Here is a 23,215-nt window from a genome sequence, read left to right as displayed (position 1 = left end):
GCGTTCTACACATCCACTACTCTTTCCATGAAAAAAAATATTTCCTGATGTTTCTCCTCTGTCTACCCCTTCGGAACCTCACACCATGGCCCTTTTACAATCTCCCTTCCACTGGCAAAAAGCTTAACTCTTGTGCATCATTAATATCTTTCAAGTCTTTGAATGTCTACTACTACATAGCATTTCTATAACGCTACACAACATACACAGCGCTGTACAAAAAGAAATAAATGACAGTCCCTGCTCAATAGAGCTTATAATCTAGTAAGACAAGAGACTTGGGGCATTTTATAAAGCAAGAGAGTGTTTAAAAAAGAAAATAAAGTTTGTTAAAGCAGACAATCAGGCACAAGATTTAAAAGAAGCTTCAATAAGACCTGCATGTATTACCTATCCCCTATCTTCTAGGGTATAAACATTTGGAACACGTCTCATCTCCCAGAACTTCTGGTGCACAGCCCTTCTGTGGGCCACCGGTAACCTCTGCTTTTCCAGAGGGATGGACAAAATACTCCAGGTGAGGACTCACCAACAGCCTTTACAACAACATAAATCACTTTCTTTTTTAGGGACAAAGCCTCTATTTTTGAAAACCTCCTTTGTGCTCGCTCTTTAGTGCTATTACCTGAATTTCACAAGCTTTTCGGGATTCCAATAAGGATTGGCACTAGAATACTTGATTTATTTAGAATCATGCCAGTAGGAATCAAAGAGACTCTGAAACATGTAAACACATTGCCCGCCTCAGAAATCAAATAATCAGATAAGAGAGTGAACCTTTACTGATTTTGTTTGCTGTAATTGGCGACTAGATTATCAGTAGCAGAATCTGAGAAGTAGAATGTCCTCCCAACCAGTATGGGGCTGTTGGCTAGTACAGTGTCCTGACAACTTTAATAAGAGTATCTCCCCAGTGTGAGATGAAGACTGGGGGGGGAGCGTGAAGACTTACTGCTCGCAGCTTTCAAAGCTAGAGATTCTTCTGAATTTTGGCTGGAGGTGGCAATTCAGTTTGAGCCTAGAACAATTATATATATCTTCTGCTAATGACAGTGCTACAAACTCAGAAAAATACTTGTGCTTAAGTAATGTGTGTTATTTATTGACAGCCGTTGAAGTCTACAATGTCTTTCTGGAACACTATTTCTTTAATTGAATTGCAGAATCACTGAGCTCGCAGAAGCGCCACTGTTCAATTTACAGATGCAAAACAAGTACATGCGTGATTTCATTTAGTCACATCTAAGCATGAGTCTAAGCAATCGGATTGGTTCATACACAATGCACTAATTCCACTCAAAAACTCAGTCATTGCATAGATTTGTGTCTTCCAATATTCTAAACATACTTTTTTAATACTATCTTCAAAATTCATTTTAGCTTACTGCAGTACGGTCACATATCTGTTTTCATCCATTCTGGTAATATAAACACGAACATTTTTTATGTGCATAAAATGTAATTTTATGCATGCAACTATAACTTACATGCAGAAAATTCACTTTTAGGCTGGAAAAATAGCATTTACTAAAATGAATGAAACAAACCAAAAAAAACACACTAAAAAAAAAAAATCTGAAACAAATGAACATAAAAATCATTGTGCGCACATCTCTGTATTACAGTAAGAAACCTAGAGAGTTAGGGGGCTTTTTCAGTTAGTGCCCTATCGGGTTTAAAGGCTAAAGGTGAACTTCTCTGTCCCAAGGGGAGTTTATTTAATAAGAAGTTAGACAAAATATTTAGCTTGATTCTAAATAACCTAATTAGTTGAAATGCAAATTATTAACTCCCCTGGCAATTATCTATTTCAAAAGCATAACTTAACAATGTAAATATCCACTGAGAGTTCTATCATAAACGCCTTCTCTCTTCCAATCATACCATATATATTTTAGTTTAAACACTAGGAGAGTAATTTTCAAAGTAAAACACTGCTTTACCCATAGAGATAAGATTCCCCACCCAATCATGTATGTCCTGTACCTGTGGATAAATATGGACCAGTAAAAGAGGTGTATTGGCATTTTCAGAAGGTGTTTGACAAAGTCCCTCATGAGAAGCTTGTGAGAAAACTAAAAAGTCAAGCGACAGGAGGCGATGACCTTTCTTGGATTACAAACTGGTTAAAAGACAGGAGAGTAGGATTAAATGGTCTGTTTTAACAGTGGAAAAAGGTTAACAGTAGAGTGCCTCAGGGATCTGTACTTGGACCAATGCTTTTTAATATATTAATGATCTGGAAAAGGGTATGACAAATAAGATGATCAAATTTGCAGATGACACAAAATTATTCAGAGTAGTTAAACCTCAAGTGGATTGTGATAAATTGCAGGAGGACCTTGTGAGGCTAGAAGATTGGGCATCTTCATGGCAGATGAAATATAATGTGGACATGTTCAAGGTAATGCATATAGGGAAAAATAACCCATGCAGTAGTTACACGATGTTAGGTTCCATATTAGGAGTTACCACCCAGGAAAGAGATCTAGGCGTCATAGTGGATAATACATTGAAATCGCCAGCCCAGTGTGCTGTGGCGGTCAAAAAAGCAAACAATTTTAGGCATTATTAGGAAGGGAATGGGAAATAAAACAGAGGATTCCATAATGCCTCTATATCGCTCCATTGTCAAATTGCACCTTGAATACTGTGTACAATTCTGGTTGCCGCATCCCAAAAAGATATAGTTGCACTGAAGAAAGTACAGAGAAGGGCAACCAAAATGATAAAGGGCATGGAACAGCTCCCCTATGAGGAAAGGCTAAAGAGGTTAGGGCTTGGAGCTTGGAGCAAAGACGGCCGAGAGGGGATATGACAGAGGTCTACAAAATCATGAAAGGACTTGGAACGGGTAAATGTGAATCAGTTATTTACTCTTTCAGATAATACAAAGACTAGGGAGCACTCCATGAAGTTAGCAAGTAGCACATTTAAAACTGATTGGAGAAAATTCTTTTTCACTCAATGCACACTTAAGCTCTGGAATTCATTGCCAGAGGATGTGGTTAAGGCAGTTAGTATAGCTGGGTTTCAAAAAGGCTTATATAAATTCCTGGATGAGAAATCCATAAACTGCTATTAATCAAAAGGGAAAAGCCACTGCTTGTTTCCGGCATTAAGAGCATCAGATCTATTTAAGATCTGGGTAATTGCCAGGTTCTTGTGACTTGGATTGGTCACTGATGGAGACAGAATAATGGGCTTGATGGACCCTTGGTCTCATCTGGTATCGCATATCTTAGGTTCTTATGTTCATGTAAATATACCTGGACTGAGAGGGGGTGTTCTCAGGGCCAGAATTTGGGAGGGGCTCAGATTTATGTGCACACTTTGGGATTCTCAAAACTATATGCATGAAAATTTCAAAAATGTCATGTGCACAAATTAGCAGGTGTCATTATGCCTTTTGACATCCAAGGGCCATAACAGGCGATATTCCTCCACATCTCTTGCCCTGTCCAGACAAGGTGGGGAAATAGAATGATTCAAGTGAAAATCCGAGACCACTTTTGGCAAAATGGATGGAGCAAGTAAGCAGATGTATCGCCTCTGGAGTCATTTGTTGAAACGGCTCTTGGCAAGACAAGGCCTGTAGTTCGGATACTCGACACGTAGAATGAATTGCCACAAGAAACACTGCTTTTAAGGTCAGTAATTTCAAGGAAAGGTTACGCATCGGTCAAAAGTAGGGCCCTTTAAACAAAACCAAAACTAGATTAAGAATCTACAAGGGCACTTGTAATCACAAGGGAGGACGAAGATGCTTCACTCCTTTCAAGAAATGGGCCACATCTGTTTGAGCTGACAAGGGCCCAACATTCACCTTCCCTTAGAAACAGGCAAGAGCGGCCACTTGTTCCTTTAAGGAATTAAGGGCCAACACTTTACTCAATTCACCATACAAAAATTCCAAAATGAGTGGAATCTTAACTGAACAAGGAAGAACTCCTCAATCTTCACACCAAGCCTGCACATAGATTAAGGAAGTGGAGAACTTTCTCACTCATAGCAAGGTGGCAATCACCACAGTAGAATATCCACACTTCAGCAATTGAGCCTTCTCAAGGGCCATACCTTAAGACAAAATTGATTCGGATCTTCATAAAGAACAGGCCCCCGCTGTAGCAAATTCCGGTGCCAGAAAATGGAGGGGGAGAGTCCACTAAAGCCTTCGCAGATCTGCATACCATGGTCTCCTGGGCCAATCTGGTGCCACCAGAAGCACCATCTCCCTGTGACTCTCAACCCTCCGAACCATTCTACCAAACATGGGCCACAAGGGAAAGGCATACCACAGCTTGCCCTACAGCCACTTCTGCATGAGGGCATCGATGCCAAAGGACACTCTGGATCTCTCCTGCGACTGAAAAATCAAGGAACCATCACATTGCGAGAAGTCGCCAGCAGGTCCAGAAACAGAAGGTCCCAGTGATCTACTATTAGCTGAAACACCTCGTTTGACAATTTCCATTCTCCTGGATCCAGACTCTGTCTGCTGAGAGAAAGTCGGCTCTTACATTATCTTTCCTGCAATATGCGAGGCTGAGATCTCCTGAAGGTGCACTTTTGCCCATTCCATAAGTTAGACTATTTCCTGAGACACTTGCTGGCTCTTGGTTCCTCCCTGGTGATTGATGTAAGCCAGTGTCATTACATTATCCAACATTATTCAGATCGCTCGACCCTACAATCTGTCACCGAACCGTAAGCATGCCAACTGAAACACAGTCTTCCAGCTGACTGATGTTCCAGAGAGAAACTTCTGCACTCCAGCGCCCTTGCGCCATCAGCTCCGAACAGTGAATTCCTCTACCCTGGAGGTTCACATCTGTCGTGAGTACTAGCCAGTCTGGTGATCTTAGGGAAATCCCTTTTCTTAGATGATCTGCTTTTAACCACCACTGTATTTGAGAGCAGACCTCCATTGGCAGGTAATGCCAATTCGAATAGTCTTGAGACTTTGAGCTCCAACAAGACAGCAGAGTAAGCTGAGGAGGACACATATGCTCCCTCATCCATGGCATCACCTCCAGGGTTGCCGCCACTAATCCAGGCACCTGAAGATAGGACCATATTGTTGGGCATATTGTGTTCGTCAATAGATGCACCTGCACCACCAGTTTCTGAATACGACCCTCCAGCAGGAACACCCTGCCCTGTTTCATGTCGAACTGAACACAGACATACTCTAGCGACTGTGATGAATGAAGATTGCTCTTGACCAGGTTCACAACCCAACCTAGCTCCTGCAACAAGGAGATCACCTTGTGTGAGACCAAGAGGCTCTCCTTCCAGACTCTTGGCATGAATCAGCCAGTCATCCAAGTATGGGTGTACCAGGATCCCATCTTTTCTCAACTCACTGCCGCCGCCACCACCATAACCTTGGAAAAAGTTCTGGGTGCAGTGGCCAAACCAAAAGGTAGCACTCAAAACTGATAATGACATCGCGAAACGCAGAAATTGTTGATGCTCTAGTCAGATGGGAATATGCAGGTACGCCTCGGATAGATCCAGAGACATCAGGAACTCCTCCGACTGTACTGCCATTATCTATGAGTGCAAGGTTTCCATGCGAAAATGAGGCACACACAAATGATAGTTTACTTCTTTGAGATCCAGGATGGGATGAAAAGAGCCCTCCTTCTTGGGCACCACGAAATAAATGGAATATTCGCTAGTATTTACTTGAGATGTGGGCACTAGAACCACAGCCCGCAGGCTGAGGAGTCTTGACACTGTCTGTCCCTTCTTAAGAGCTTTGCAGGGAGACACCATGAACATGTCCTGAGGAACACTGTGAAGCTCCAGCGCACAACCATCCATTCCTTATCACCTCCAGGTGGGTCTATAATAATCTTGACCCATCTCCGATAACACTGGGGAACATTTTTTTTTTTACCATAATTCCTGTTGAGTTCGATTTTCAGCTGTTTTAGACTTAAATAGGCATGCTGATTTCAAAACTGCAGTTAATTTTCTTCTATCACGTCAAGTTTTTTCTCTACAGCCTATCTTAGGCCTGGATTTATCAAAATGCTATGAAAAGGGGTGTATTTTATGGTATTACCGCAAACTGTGATAACTTTTTAATCGGGTCAATGTCAGAACTCCAAAAGAATTCTTGGTTGTCATTCAAAAACCTTAGCAAGGACTTTCTTGGAAATACAAGAGCACAGAATTACACCGAAATTGTCCAGAAACTCTTGGAGAGCTTCAAAATGCTTCATTGCAACATGAGCATCAAGGTGCATTTTCTGCATAGCCATCTTGCTGACTTCCTGAAAAACCATGGTACAGTCAGTAATGAAAAAGATGAACGATTCCACCAAGATTTGAAGGTCATGGAGGCACGGTATCAGGGTAGATGGGATGTACATACGATGGCTGACTATTGTTGGAGCATCAGGAGAGACTGTCTACAGATTAAACATTATCGGAAAAGCTATAAGCGTACATTTTTACCTTAATATGTATGTTTGGTAGCAGAACTTTACTACTTGTACACAATTTGACTTACAGTAACAATATATAGCCTTTGTATGAATAAAATAACTCTAAATAAACAGTATATTCAGGTAATTTGTTCTTTTATTTACTTTGTATGTACATTTTGTATGATTTTTGGGACAAAGGGAGGGTATCCTGTACCTTAAAAAGCTGACATGATAGAGAAAACTTGGGGTCATTTTTGGATTCAGATGTCACAAATTAGTCAAAAACAAGTGTCAGATCTAACTCAACGAAAATTGTGTTCCCCAGTGTAAGAGAGAGGCATCCTCCTATCTCTTGATCCCGAAGGTGGGTCGGCGCACCTTCATTGGAAGACTCGGGGTGCCCTACTACCTGAGTCTGAGCCCCGTCTGGGCTGCTGGGATGAAAGGACTGAGATCTACCCAAAAGGTAGAGTCCTCTGAAAAGCCGCTCTTCTATAAGATCAAAACTGTCTGAACCTCCTAGTACAACCTCTCATGCTGAAGGATCGGGGCATCTATTTCTTATCCTTTGGTAATTGAGGAACTGGGGGTTCACCCCACCTATTGGCCATTTTCTCCAGCTCACTCCCAAATAAGAGCGAGCCTTTAAAGGGCAACTTCGCTAGGTTAGACTTTAAGGTTCTATCGGCCAACCAATTTTTCAGCCATAGCTGATGCCTAGCCTCTGTTACTGAAGCCACCCTCTGGCTGAAGTGCGGACCAAATGGCAGCCCGCATCTGCCAAAAAGGCAGTTGCTGGTTCCATCAATGCCCTGGAATTAATACTACATTCATCAATCTCCTGAGAGAGCAATAAACAAGAGTGAGCCACCAGGGAACAACAGGAAGCTATCTGCAAATTGATTCAAAGGCCTGCTTAAGGATAGCCTCAATTCTCCTATCCTGTTTATTTATTTAAAAATGTTTTGTATACCACCTTTACAAAATAGTATTTGATTGACTACTACCGCTCCCACTTCTCGGGAATAGTCGTCCACTTGGAAACAGCACACACAAGCGCATCCACCTTCAGAAAATGTAATTGCTCTCTCAACTGGATCCAGGGGGTACAGGCCTCCCAAGACTCATCCCCCTTTAAAATTAGCTTCTGGGGCACCCCATTCAAGATAAATTAATTCTTGGATGGCCTCCATAATAGGGAAGAAGCATGAGGCTTTACGCAAGGAAATCAAAATGGGAACTTTCTTTGGCTCAGACATGGATTCAGCCCCAGGTACCTCCAGCATCTTCAATGTCTGGGAAATCAGAGCCAGTAACTCATTGCTATGAAAGAACCGCAACATAGTTCTATAAGGCTCCAATCCCGGAGGAATTTCTCCATCCTCCAGGGAGTAAGGATCAGTCTCTTCATCCACGCCATCTGGGTCTCTATTGGGAAGGTCAGTTCCAGGCATACTCCAATGTTTAACCGCAGCACCAGGCGTGCGGAATTTCACCGCTTGTGATCCTGACAACATTGGCTGGGGCCGAGGACTGCACCTGATGGAAGGAGTCAGTCCTTGAAAGTTTCTACCCGAGAAAAGGCAGAAGGATCTATGTTAAAACCAGGGGGCAACTGTCCTGTGCCCACTGAACTACCTTCTCCCGCTGATGAACCAGTTAGGGGAGCTCCAAAATCAGGCAACCCTTCTGGCAGCTCTTTTTCCATTCCTGCACCAGGCTGGGAAGAACCTGACTTAGTAAAATCAAAAGAAGGTAATTCTCCTGAGCCTACAAACAGTGTTGACACAAATTTGAGGGAACGTCAGATTGAGATGCCCGAATATAACAAGCAACATATAGGGCAAGGCGCGTAGATTTCTTCACTATGGGCACCATCAGTCTGCCAATACGCCCTAACAGGTGATTGACAATAGTGCACCCAAAAAATTAGGCGCACAACACTGTGCCTATATAAGTGCCCAATCTGAGCCCCCTCAGGATGCTCAGATAATGTGTGCAAAAAGGAACATATGTGCACAACTGGGCATCCTGGTAAGGTGCTCCTTTGCACTTAATTAGGCACCTAGCTAGGCGCCCAGCTAGGCACACAACCAAATGCACAATGGGCCGCACAATTGGGCGCATAAGCACGATCCAACGGAGATTGAAGAGGGCAGTCTGCGGCACACAAACACATGAAAACACCACCACGGCCAACACACCAGGAACCAGACAAGCCTTGGAGTGGGGCCTAGCCGCAAGGGCTGCTCAACCTGCCAGGCATCCCCATCCCCTGAATTCCACCAGAGGCAGGAATGACCGTCGAATCGCACGCTGAGCAAAGAGACCAGGGTGGGGGGGTCTCTATTCAACTCTTCTGTCATTTTTTTTTATTACCCTTTATGTGAGCTCAGTCCGTCCCTGCTGGGTGGACTTAGCTGCTTTAAAAAAAAAAAAAAAAAAAGCTGAAAAGCAAGCAGGCGCAGGAAGCCCAGCACAGCGGTGTGCATAACCCACTGGTTTTGGATTCACCTGTATGTAGGCTAAGAAAATTAATGTTACAATTGTCTGGCTGCGGGGGAAGAGGGCATAAACCTTCACCGCCGTACTGGCCTTCCTGCGCCTGCTTGCTTTTCAGCTTTTGGGTTGTTTTTTTTTAAGCAGCTAAGTCCACCCAGTTGAAAAACCAGCAACCGGACCAAGGCACTCATCTGAAAGACCACGGAAATCACCTCAGGAATTCTCAACTGAGGGAGGGACCATAAGGTATCACCACAGGAGAGCGGGGTGAATTAAATTTCCTTCTTTTCTGCTTCTAAAACTTAAAGCAATCCCCAGTAGGGCGATGCATGTCCACCATCTGCTGGAGACTGAGAATACTGGCGGGCTGATGTCACTGCAGGGTTATATATATACTGTGATGTCAGCTTTGCTCTGTCTCCATCTGCTGGTAGACGTGCCTAACCCACTGGTTTTGGATTAACCTGTCTGTACGCTAAGAAAATAAATGTTTTCGGCATAAGTCAAATATCAAATTGTCAAGAAAATGTCTTCTAGTTATTATTTGGACCAGACCTGGACTTACTTCAGCACAGAGGACTCCCGTATGAGCCTCCTGTCCAGTGGAGCCAACTGGGCCTGAGTGTACTACAGAATTGACACATTCATGACTGCAGAATTGACACATTCATGACTGCAGAAACCTGAGCTCCTCATAAATTACATAGGAGGCGCACTTCTGGCTATTTGTGCTACCCGTGCAAGCCATCTGAGGATGGGTGGGTGATATAAAGAGGGGAAAAGGGATTTCAAAACTTAGATCCACAAGGGAGGAGAAACGAGACCATCTCCATTTAGATGAATCTTGTAGGTAGCAGAAGTTCAGATGCATCTTTAAATATGATAACATAGCAAATGAATCAAGCTCTTCCCCCTTACAAATTCTTCAAAACTGCTTATCCAGATAAAAAGAAAATCTACAAAGCATTATGGCACCGCATACTGAAACCGAGCACCACCAACTCAAATCTAGCCCCCGATGGAAATGAAAGGCGTTTTGAACCTCATTTCAGCTCTCCATAAAAAGAGTTTATTGGACTAAACCAGGACTCCTTTGTGAAACGAGACACAGAGGACTGACGTGGCACGTCAATCGATCGCCATGGGGGTGGTGTCTCTGCAGAGTGGAGCAGAATGCGTCCGCTCAATAACGGAAGGTCTCCCGGGCCTCTCACCAAAACACGTACCAGAGAGAAGAAGAAAAAGCCCCAAGCGTTACCTCACGGCGACCCAGTCCCTGACGTCCCTCTTGGCTTAAGTAATCCGAGGTACCCCGGGGAGCTGCTTACCTTCGCAGTCCTTTGGAGGAACGCGTCAGGAAGGCATCTTGGGTCATTCACATTCAGGATGTTCTCTCTCTTTGTGATCTGTGCCGAGTCACCGTATGTGTTGCTTGCTACATTAAAAACAGTAATAAGAGAGGTTAGAGGAGATTTAAGTAATCCTGCCTGCATTTACAAGCAAACACGAACACAAACATGTACTAAGAATTGTTCCCATGGTCACAAAATGGGAGAAAACCCTTAGCATGTCTGGCCCTAAGAGAGTAAAGGAGATTGCAATTATTTAACATTTCTTAAGGGATATCTATAGGGAATCACTTATAAGGATATCTGTATTTTAGGCAAATGTGTGAGCTTTCCTAATTGCACCAAAATAAACCAATTACTGTCATTTGAAAAGTTACTGGTCCCTCAAGGAAAACATTTCCTGTGCAAAGGAAATTACACTCCAAGGGTAGCTGTGTCTGGTTTCAAACTGCATTTCTGTCCAGTAGCGCTTTGTACACCTCAATTCTGGCCACACAGCCACAGAAGAAAAAAAAATCACAAAACTGCCTCGTAAAAAAAGAGCTGATGACGAGGCTTAATCTTAAAAACACTGGAAAGTTTGTAAATCAAAGCAAACAAAACTGCCCCCATTTTATTTATTTATTTATTTTACAGTAGCACTATCATCAATTCTATTTGTAATAGTTTAGTTGTTAATCAAATGAAACCAGGACGCATTTCTGCAAGTTCCCCCACCCCAGGTCGCTGTGCAGGTGTCAGTGCAGAACAGCCTGGGTGGGGGGCAAGAAACAGGATACGGTCGCAAGAAAAGGTGAGACTATGACAATCAACTAGAACCAAAGAAGAAGACGAGAGAAGAAACTAGAAAGGTGACATTTTGAGTCCTGCGGGAGATCGCCAACAAGATACTGGCGACGCTTCCCCGGCAAGGAGATCTCGACCAGAAGAGCGCATCCCACGAGGACTCCGATTAAATGCAACCCAGAACTCCAAACCTTACTACAAATTCAGTTCTCGCCGATTTCATTTCAGGAAACCTTACACCGATAAACTCTCTTTAAAAAAGAAAAACGAGTTTGAGGATCAGAACGGCTGGTGGATGTCCCTGATAATGCAAGGAAAACGCCTCCCTCCCTGGCCACAAACCCCTATTCCCTTCCTGCAAATCAGAACTTTGTTTTTGCTGTGAAATTATCACGAGACTGCAGTGGCCAGGGCAGTGCTAAATCCATTTGATTAGTGGGGTTTTATTCTGTCTGACAGATCCCAGATTATTTGCTCGGGGCCTGCACTGGTCGTCATGGTAATAAGCAATTATTTCAATAAAGGGATAGCGAGAAGGATACAATATCCACTTTCATATAGAAATAGGATCATTTCACGTGCTCTGCGATCACGCAGCTGGAAAACCTGATGGTCGGAGAAAAGTAAAAATTCCTTCTTTAATGTGGGTAGCAAAACTAGCTCTGGATTCCTGTAATTACCCTCATTTCTTGGTCTCCTGCAATGGGTTTTATGTTTGCAAACCTGAAAGTGGAAACGCAGGCCCCCTGACAAAGGTGCCAGTGCTAAAATACTGCCCCGGGAGATCTGCCCCTCCCCCCAGGGCAGAAGCACAGCGTCACTTTTTCAAAGAACAGACCACCAAGGCTCTTCCGTGCTCGGCTCATGAGGAAATAAGTGCCAGGAAATCTTAGCTTTAACAACTCCTTCCACCTCCCTTAGGTTGCTTTGCAATATAATAACCCAGCCCGGGAAAAAACAAAAAACGTTCTCGTACATTTTTAAAGGAAGTTTTACTTTCGTCAAGAGTGGAAGGGAAACCCCCCATGTGTTGTACCTTCCTGAGAACCCAAAGCTAGCAAGCTCCTACATCTGCCATCGGTGGGAGGCTCAAGATATGACTTAAGTCATCTGAGCGTGGCCCACGCAGCTCTGCTGATTCCCTCATCGAAAGCCTTGCATAACTGACATTCAAAATGATAAACACCCAATCCCCTTTTTACTAATTATCAACCCTAGCGCTAATGCCTTCCCACCGACGGCCTGAATCTGTCATCCCCACCCTCCCCTAACCCAAGTAAAATAACGACTGAACTAACATTATTATCCATGTACGCCCTGAATTTACAATTTAGCTGTCCAATTAAATTCAATGATGAAATGAAGGCGTATGGGATGCTTGATAACACGAAATTAAGAACCTCACTTCTTTTGCCATTTTAATTCTGTCAAGAGTTTAGATTCCCAAGTTCAGGACTGGAAACATATTGCTCCTACCTTCAGAATTTAATTCCCATTTAAAAAAAAAAAAAAAAAACCCATACAAAAGTACCTTCCCTTCCTGCTCCGCACATCTCATTCAGGCCCATGCAACACCGGCCAGCGCTAAATGGGCGCTCATGATCGCGCGCCCGCTCCCTTAACGTGCGCCGATCCACCTCTCCAGGGTGCCGCGGTAAAAAAAAAAAAAAAGAGGAGGTGCTGGGAAAAATTGTGTGCCCCAGCACCTCCCTCTGTCAGCGGATTAGGAAGACGGACACTCAATTTTAGGAACGTTCACTTTCCTAACCTGAGCGCTGACACCTTTTCTATTTTATTTTTTTTGGGGGGGGGGGGAGACATTTCACTTTTTTTTTTTTTTAGTTCTTCTTACTTAATATCACCAGGGCGCACATTTTATTTTTTTTTTGGCATCGGGGGGGAATAGATAATGGTCTCGTCAACATGCATTTACACATGATGAGCACCATGACCCACGAGTGCGATTGCACACGTGTTTTGGACGCGCTAGCCCCCCCCCCCCCCCCCGTTTTGCATCGGGGGGGAGGGGGTTATCGACGCGCGTCCAAAACGCACGTCCAATCATGTGTTGAGCTGGGTACTGCATCGGCCTGATTGTGACGCTGGATTCCCCGAAGGGAAAAGGGAGCCACCTTACTGGCCGATCGCTCCAATCTGACTTCTTATAGCAGCTGCAAGTCTATCAGAGAAAATCCCCAATAAACTGCGTTTAAGGCTGCGAACATAAACACAGTGCAATGCTCCAGGTACCCAAGGGCTCCCAAGTGAACCCTCTCACATGGCAGCGTCATCACAGAACTCACTCACCCTCTTCTCAGCCCTTAGACATCCAGCTGAGTGGCAACAACATACGAGCTACCGTTTTACATAGCAGAAAGGCATTTGCTAACGACATCCTGGTCACCTAATGAAACCAACTGGAATAAGGAGAGAATCCTACTCCTGATGATGACTTGCCAACTCTGGCAAACAAATATACAAAACAGCAGCATCAACAAAGCTCCTGATGAGACTTTTACTGATAAATCTTCTGATCATCATAGAAAAATCTGTTATCTTGCTCTTAAGTTGATTAAAAAAAACCCAAAAAAAACCAACTTAGATTATTACAAAGCTAGATGGAAAGATGTGGGATCATATATGGGATCTTGTCTGCCCCTTTAACCAGGGCGGTAGAAAACACTCATGTAATATGCACACAGCAGCAGTTACAACACTGAGAGCCATGGTAAGACTGCATCAAGCTGCCAAGAAGGCTGGGGTAATCTGCATAGACTGACCATGATTAAAACATGAACAAACTGAGCATGGGGAAACCAGATGCTCTAGGAAAGCTGGCTCGCTAATTTTGGTGGCAGTGTGGATTAATACAAAACTCCGTAAAAAGACTTGGGTATTAGATTAAGACCTGATGTGGCCAACCAGTAGAGGTGGTGGACATTAGCAACGTGCAAGATTTTGGACGTGCTTCAGACAGACATTAAGTTAGGTGGGAGGGGGGATGATGAAGGGCAGGTGTTTTAGGGATGAGTGGGAATGTTAGGAATGTGTTTTCTCACCTAACCAGGGTGGTAGAAAATCAGAGGAAGAAACTGAATGGAGCACACTGGATAAGCCACCTGGTCTGTATCTGCCATCATATACTACCTTAAAATATTTCCTAATTAAGGGAAGTTTTGATTTTTTTTCTATAAGGGAGCTTACTCCATCTCTACTTCTTTCTACTGTATCCAGCTATTTATATCATGATGACACCTAAGAACATAAGATATGCCATACTGGGTCAGACCAAGGGTCCATTAAGCCCAGCATCCAGATTCCAAAAGTGGCCAATCCAAGTCACAAGTACCTGGCAAGTACCCAAAAATTAGATAGATCAGAAGCTACTATTGCTTATTAATTACAGTCATAGCAGTTTATGGATTTATCCAAACCTTTTTTAAAACCAGTTACACTAACTGCTGTAACCACTTCCTCTGGCAATGAATTCCAGCGTTTAACTATGCGCTGAGTGAAAAAGAATTTACTTCGATTTGTTTTAAATGAGCTACTTGCTAACTTCATGGAGTGCCCCCTGGTTCTTCTACTATCTGAGAGAGTAAATAAGCGATTTACTTGTTCAAGTCCTTTCATGATTTTGTAGACCTCTATCATATCCCCCCTTCAGCTGTCTCTTCTCCTAACTGAACAGCCCTAACTTCCTTAGTCTTACCTCACAGAGCAGCCATTCCATGCCCCTTATCATTTTGGCTGCCCTTTTCTGCACTTTCTCCAGTGCAGCTATATCCTTTTTGAGATGCGGTGACCAGAACTGCACACAGTATTCAAGGTGCGGTCTCACCATGGAGCGATACAGAACATAAGAACATAAGAAAATGCCATACTGGGTCAGACCAACGGTCCATCAAGCCCAGCATCCTGTTTCCAACAGTGGCCAATCCAGGCCATAAGAACTGGCAAGTACCCAAAAACTAAGTCTATTCCATGTTACCATTGCTAATGGCAGTGGCTATTCTCTAAGTGAACTTAATAGCAGGTAATGGACTTCTCCTCCAAGAACTTATCCAATCCTTTTTTAAACACAGCTATATTAACTGCACTAACCACATCCTCCGGCAACAAATTCCAGAGTTTAATTGTGCATTGAGTAAAAAAGAACTTTCTCCGATTAGTTTTAAATGTGCCCCAGGCTAACTTCATGGAGTGCCCCCAGTCTTTCTACTATCCGAAAGAGTAAATAACCGATTCACATCTACCCGTTCTAGACCTCTCATGATTTTAAACACCTCTGTCATATCCCCCCTCAGTCGTCTCTTCTCCAAGCTGAAAAGTCCTAACCTCTTTAGTCTTTCCTCATAGGGGAGTTGTTCCATTCCCCTTATCATTTTGGTAGCCCTTCTCTGTACCTTCTCCATTGCAATTATATCTTTTTTGAGATGCGGCGACCAGAATTGTACCCAGTATTCAAGGTGCGGTCTCACCATGGAGCGATACAGAGGCATTATGACATTTTCCGTTTTATTCACCATTTCCTTTCTAATAATTCCCAACATTCTGTTTGCTTTTTTGACTGCCACAGCACACTGCACCGACGATTTCAATGTGTTATCCACTATGATGCCTAGATCTCTTTCTTGGGTTGTAGCACCTAATATGGAACCCAACATTGTGTAACTATAGCATGGGTTATTTTTCCCTATATGCATCACCTTGCACTTATCCACATTAAATTTCATCTGCCATTTGGATGCCCAATTTTCCAGTCTCACAAGGTCTTCCTGCTATTTATCACAATCTGCTTGTGATTTAACTACTCTGAACAATTTTGTGTCATCTGCAAATTTGATTATCTCACTCGTCGTATTTCTTTCCAGATCATTTATAAATATATTGAAAAGTAAGGGTCCCAATACAGATCCCTGAGGCACTCCACTGCCCACTCCCTTCCACTGAGAAAATTGCCCATTTAATCCTACTCTCTGTTTCCTGTCTTTTAGCCAGTTTGCAATCCACGAAAGGACATCGCCACCTATCCCATGACTTTTTACTTTTCCTAGAAGCCTCTCATGAGGAACTTTGTCAAACGCCTTCTGAAAATCCAAGTATACTATATCTACCGGTTCACCTTTATCCACATGTTTATTAACTCCTTCAAAAAGGTGAAGCAGATTTGTGAGGCAAGACTTGCCCTGGGTAAAGCCATGCTGACTTTGTTCCATTAAACCATGTCTTTCTATATGTTCTGTGATTTTGATGTTTAGAACACTTTCCACTATTTTTCCTGGCACTGAAGTCAGGCTAACCGGTCTGTAGTTTCCCGGATCGCCCCTGGAACCCTTTTTAAATATTGGGGTTACATTTGCTATCCTCCAGTCTTCAGGTACAATGGATGATTTTAATGATAAGTTACAAATTTTTACTAATAGGTCTGAAATTTCATTTTTTAGTTCCTTCAGAACTCTGGGGTGTATACCATCCGGTCCAGGTGATTTACTACTCTTCAGTTTGTCAATTAGGCCTACCACATCTTCTAGGTTCACCATGATTTGATTCAGTCCATCTGAATCATTGCCCATGAAAACCTTCTCCATTACGGGTACCTCCCCAACATCCTCTTCAGTAAACACCGAAGCAAAGAAATCATTTAATCTTTCCGCGATGGCCTTATCTTCTCTAAGTGCCCCTTTAACCCCTCGATCATCTAACGGTCCAACTGACTCCCTCACAGGCTTTCTGCTTCGGATATATTTAAAAAAGTTTTTACTGTGAGTTTTTGCCTCTACAGCCAACTTCTTTTCAAATTCTCTCTTAGCCTGTCTTATCAATGTCTTACATTTAACTTGCCAACGTTTATGCTTTATCCTATTTTCTTCTGCTGGATCCTTCTTCCAATTTTTGAATGAAGATCTTTTGGCTAAAACAGCTTCTTTCACCTCCCCTTTTAACCAAGCCGGTAATTGTTTTGCCTTCTTTCCACCTTTCTTAATGTGTGGAATACATCTGGACTGTGCTTCTAGGATGGTATTTTTTAACAATGACCACGCCTCTTGGACATTTTTTACTTTTGTAGCTGCTCCTTTCAGTTTTTTTCTAACAATTTTTCTCATTTTATCAAAGTTTCCCTTTTGAAAGTTTAGCACAAGAGCCTTGGATTTGCACACTGTTCCTTTTCCAGTCATTAAATCAAATTTGATCATATTATGATCACTATTGCCAAGCGGCCCCACCACCGTTACCTCTCTCACCAAGTCCTGTGCTCCACTGAGAATTAGATCTAAAAATGCTCCCTCTCTCGTCGGTTCCTGCACCAATTGCTCCATAAAGCTATCATTTATTCCATCCAGGAACGTTATCTCTCTAGCGTGACACGATGATACATTTACCCAGTCTATATTGGGGTAATTGAAGTCTCCCATTATTACTGCACTACCAATTTGGTTAGCTTCCCTAATTTCTCTTAGCATTTCACTGCCCGTCTCAGCATCTTGACCAGGTGGACGGTAGTATACCCCTATCACTATAGTCTTCCCCGACACACAAGGGATTTCTACCCATAAAGATTCAATTTTGTATTTAGTCTCATGCAGGATGTTTATCCTGTTGGACTCTATGCCATCCCGGACATAAAGTGCCACACCTCCTCCCGAGTGCTCCTCTCTGTCATTGCGATATAATTTGTACCCCGGTATAGCACTGTCCCATTGGTTATCCTCTTTCCACCATGTCTCTGAGATGCCAGTTAAGTCTATGTCATCATTTACTGCTATACATTCTAATTCTCCCATCTTACTTCTAAGACTTCTGGCATTAGCATACAAACATTTCAAAGTTTGTTTTTTGTTTGTATTTTCATTCTGCTTTTTAATTGATAGGGATAAGTTAGAATTTTTTAGCTCAGGTGAGTTTTTAGTTACAGGCACTTGAACTACTTTTCTAATTATTGGAACCTCACTGTAGGGATGCCCTAATTCTAATGCATCATTAGTATCCTTTAAAGATACCTCTCTCCGAACCATGCGCTGCTGAGCGACTGTCGGCTTTCCCTTTTGTTCTAGTTTAAAAGCTGCTCTAGAAGCATTATGACATCCTCCGTTTTATTTGCCATTCCCTTCCTAATAATTCCTAACATTCTGCTTGCTTTTTTTATTGCTACAGCACACCGAGCAGATTATTTCAATCTATTATCCACTATGATGCCTAGATCTTTTTCCTGGGTGGTAGTTCCTAATATGGAACCTAACATCGTGTAACTACAGCAAGGGTTATTTTTCCCTGTATGCATCACTTTGCACTTGTCCACGTTAAATTTCATCTGCCATTTGGAAGCCCAATCTTCCAGTCTTGCAAAGTCCTCCTGCAATTCATCACAATTCACTCGAGATTTAACTACTCTGCATAATTTTGTGTCATCTGCAAATTTGATCACCTCACTTGTTGTACCCCTTTCCAGATCATTTATAAATATATTAAAAAGCACCGGTCCTGAGGCACTCCACTGTTTACCTTTTTCCACTGTGAAAACTGACCATTTAATCCTACGCTCTGTTTCCTGTCTTTTAACCAACTTGCAATCCACAAAAGGACATCGCCTCCTATCCCATGACTTTTTAGTTTTCTTAGAAGTCTCTCATGTGGGACTATGTCAAATGCCTTCTGAAAATCCAAGTACACCACATCTACTGGTTCACCTTTGTCCACATGTTTGTTCACCCCTTCAAAAAAATGTAGGAGATTTGTGAGGCAAGACTTCCCTAGGTTAAATGCATGTTGGCTGTGTCCCAACAAACCAGGTCTATCTAAATGTTTTGTGATTTTATTCTTTATAACAGTTTCCACAATTTTTCCCAGCACTGAAGTTAGGCTCACTATTCTATAATGTCCCAGATCACCCCTAGATTCCTTTTTAAATATTGGGGTTATATTGGCCATCTTCCAATCTTCAGGTACACCAAATGATTTTAATGATAGGTTACAAATTTCTACTAATAGGTCTGAAAATTTTTTTAGTTCTTTCAGAATCCTGGGTTATATATACTATCTGGTCCAGGTGATTTAATACTCTTCTGTTTATCAATCAGGCCTACCACATCTTCTAGGTTCACAGTGATTTGGTTCAGTCCATCTGAATCATTACCCATGAAAACCTTCTCCGGAACAGGTATCTCTCCAATATCCTCTTCAGTAAATATTGAAGCAAAGAAAAAATTTAATCTTTCCGCGATGGCCTTATCTTTTCCAAGTGCTCCTTTAACCCCTCGATCATCTAACGGTCCAACTGACTCCCTCACAGGCTTTCTGCTTCGGACATATTAAAAAATGTTTTTACTGTGAATTTTTGCCTCTATGGCCAGCTTCTTTTCAAATTCTCTCTTAGCCTGTCTTAAATTCTCTCTTATCCTGTCTTATCAAGGTCTTACATTTAACTTGTCAATGCTTATTCTTTATCCTATTTTCTTTTGATGGATCCTTCTTCCAATTTTTGAATGGCTAAAATAGCCTCTTTCACCTTACCTTTTAACCATGCCAGTAATCGTTTTGCCTTCCTGCCACCTTTCTTAATGCATGGAATACATCTGATCTGTGCTTCTAGGATGGTATTTTTTTTAGCAATGTCCACACCTGTTGTGAACGTTTTACCTTTGTAGCTGCACCTTTCAGTTTTTTCTATTTTTCTCATTTTCTCAAAATTTCCCATTTGAAAGTTTAGCGCTAGAGCCGTGGATTTATATGTTTGCCAAATCCGGAGCCATGGTTATATATGCACAAGTTTGAGGAAGAAAAGGTTCACTTAACATGCATTTCAACAACAACTCATTGTTTGGAAACGCTATATTGACGATGTTTTCATTTTGTGGCGGGGCACCATTAATGAATTTGAAGTTTTTTTGAATTGGCTTAATTCTTGCAATTTAAATTTACATTTTACAGCTGACATCCAAGACAGATACATCTCGTTTTTGGATATCAGAACTGAACTGATTAATGGTGGTTTTTCCACTTCCATCTACAGGAAACCAGTCTGTTCAAATACATATTTACATTTTTCGAGTGCGCACCCACAAGCTTTAAAAATGAGTCTTCCAGTGAGTCAATTCATCCGCCTTCGGAGACTTTGTACAGCTACTGCGGATTTTGAAATACAATCCCGGATTTTGTCAGAATGGTTTTCACAACGAGGCTATCCCCGGAGATGTATTAATAAAGCTTATTTGCGGGCAAAATTTTCACATAGAGAATGGTTGTTCTCACCTTGATCTAATGAAGATTCTGCCATTCCTACGTGCATCTTACCATTCTCACTGGAAGCCAAGATCATAAAGCAAGCAATTTTCAAATACTGGCATGTCCTGCAAATACATGAAGTTTTCCAGTCCTTTCCATGGATTACTTTTTCTCGTCCCAGAAATCTAAGAGATTGATTAGTGCATTCTGATTTTTCTTCTCCATCTGATATTACACATACAAATTCAGGATCTCATCGACCATGCCAGCCAATGTGCACAAATTCTAAGACAGTTGATGTTATCTTCTGGTTTTAAAATTCATCTTAAGCATTATACTACATGCATTTCCATGATGGTTATATATTTGATAAAATACCCATGTGACTTGATATACATTGGGAAAACTAAACGGATGCTCAAAACCAGAATGATAGAACATCGCTCTAATATAAAAACTGTCTGTGTAGATGAACCCCCTTGTCACCCATTGCATTCAACATGAACATTCTTTCACTGATCTGACCTTCTGTGCAATAGATCAAGTAGCACAACATTGGCGGGGAGGAAATCAGGGATTACATCTTCTTCATTTAGAACAGCGTTGGATATATAGATTGAAAACAGTTAGTCCTTTTGGTTTGAATACTGAATTGGACCTACATGTTTTTTTGGGATAAAATATTCTGTTTATGATTGGAATCACAGTATTGAGAGGAGATACTTCCTTTCTCCCTCATCTACTTGACATCATAATCGCTTGTTTTGACATCCCTATTTGCATACAGTGACGTCCAGTTCCCGCTCTCGGCACAAACAGGATATTTAAAGAGTTGCTCTCATTAGCCTCGGTTCCTTCATTCATACTGCAAGACGGTTGAGATGCCAGTCCAAATGAAATATGGTAGCCTTCCATTAAAGATAAGTACTGCTGTGTATTATTGATGATCTTTGCATATCTTATTGAAATTAGTTCTTTGTTACATTTTTATAGATGCAATGAAGGATTTGTTTAAATGTCCCTAGAAGGAATTAAGCCAGAAATCGCATCTCTTCTTAAACATGGGATAATAGAGCCTAGTGGTTCACCATTTAATACCCCTTTGTTCCCAGTTCTGAAACCTTCTGGGAAATGGAGATTAGTGCAAGACTTACGTGCACTTAATGAAATGGTAGTGGTAGAATATCCTAATGTTACAAATCCATCTACTATTTTACAAACTGAACCATTAGGGAAATGGTACACTGTTTTAGATTTGGCAAATGCATATTATTGTGTGCCTCTTGCTTGACAAAGTAGGGAGTTAACTGCTTTCCAATACAATAAGTAGAGTTATCAGTGGGCTAGATTACCGCAAGGGTATGTAGAAAGTCCGTCTATTTTTTCTAAAATCTTGTCTAAAGGTCTTCAGGCAGTACGTACTCAACTTCCAGTGGGTGTGTCGCTGATCCAGTACGTGGATGACTTGTTAATTTCAGCATCTACTCGTTCTGCATGCATGAAAGCAACTGAAATGCTTTTGCATACATTAGCACAGGCAGGATATAAAGTGAATTGTGACAAAGCACAAATCTGTCAGTTACAAGTTTCATTTCTAGTGAAGAAGCACTACTTGTGTGAAACACCGCCGTGTTGGCCGCTTAGAAAATTCCTGGACTGTGGTTATATTTCATTTTAATTTTTAAAAAAATTTTCTTCAGAAAATCCAAAAAAAAGTATATGAAATAAAATGCTATTGAAGGTGGATGATTGAGAAGACCTGTTGGTTTCGGTGGAAAACAACGACAGGCTTGCAGACACCTTCATCTAGGCTATTCAAAATTTTTTTGCATTCCCACTTATTTTGATTGGTAATTGAAATCTCCCATTATTACTGCACTACCAGTTTGGTTAGCTTCCCTAATTTCTACTAGTGTTTTACTGTCCATCTCATCATCTTGGCCAGGTGGATGGTAGTATACTTATATCACTAATCTCTTCCCCAACACACAAGGAATTTCTACCCATAAAGATTCAATTGTACATTTAGTCTCATGCAGGATGTTTATCCTGTTGGACTGTATGCCATCCCAGACATAAAGCGCCACCCTGCCACTCTGTCATTGCAATATAATTTGTACCCTGGTATAGCACTATCCCATTGGTTATCCTCTTTCCACCATGTCTCTGAGATGCCAATTAAGTCTATGTCATCATTCACTACTTATCACTCTACTTCTCCCATTTTACTTCTTACACTTCTGGCATTAGCATACAAACATTTCAAAGTGAGTTTTTTGTTTGTATTTACATTCTGCTTTTTAGTTGACGGATAAATTGGAATCTTTTAGCTCAAGTGAGTTCTTAATTATAGGCACTTGGACTACTTTTCTTATTATTGGAACCTCTCTCCTGGGATGCCCTATCCTTTGAAGATACCTCCCTCCGAACCATGCGCTGCTGAGCAACTGTCAGCTTTCCCATTTGCTCTAGTTTAAAAGCTGCTCTATCTCCTTTTTTAAAGGTTAACGCCCATCCCTTCGGAAAAGATTCCCCAGTTCTGTACAAAACTGAATCCCTCTTCCCTGCATCATCATCTCATCCACGCCTTGAGACTCCGGAGCTCTGCCTGCCTCTGGGGACCTGAGCGTGGAACAGGTAGCATTTCAGAGAATGCTACCCTGGAGGTTCTAGATTTCAGTTTTTTACCTAAGAACCTAAATTTGGTTTCCAGAACCCTCCCCCCCGCCACATTTTCCTATGTTGTTGGTGCCCACATGTACCACGACAGTCGGCTCCTACCCAGCACTGCCTAAAATCCTATTTAAGTGATGTGCGAGGTCCACTACCTTCACACCAGGTAGGCATGTTACCAGGCAGTCCTCACGCCCACCAGCTACCCAGCTGTCTACATTCCTAATAATCAAATCACCAACT

The 23,215-nt window shown here is 42.0% G+C and overlaps 1 protein-coding gene across 4 annotated transcripts in view; it reads right to left on the bottom strand.

Annotated features, from left to right (window-relative positions):
• The window catches only part of DIS3L2 (DIS3 like 3'-5' exoribonuclease 2), a 432,959-nt gene that overhangs the window by 254,311 nt on the left and 155,433 nt on the right, over positions 1 to 23,215 (bottom strand). For all 4 annotated transcript variants that reach the window (XM_029615480.1, XM_029615481.1, XM_029615482.1 and 1 more), the window contains one exon: positions 10,271 to 10,377. In XM_029615480.1, coding sequence (XP_029471340.1) covers positions 10,271 to 10,377 — 107 coding nt within the window. The remainder of the gene's footprint in view (positions 1 to 10,270; positions 10,378 to 23,215) is intronic.

The sequence above is a fragment of the Rhinatrema bivittatum genome, chromosome 9 (genome assembly GCF_901001135.1).
Source record: "Rhinatrema bivittatum chromosome 9, aRhiBiv1.1, whole genome shotgun sequence".
Lineage (NCBI taxonomy): Eukaryota > Metazoa > Chordata > Amphibia > Gymnophiona > Rhinatrematidae > Rhinatrema > Rhinatrema bivittatum.
Note: the sequence above shows the minus strand (reverse complement) of the source record. Positions and strands in the feature narration are given on the sequence as shown.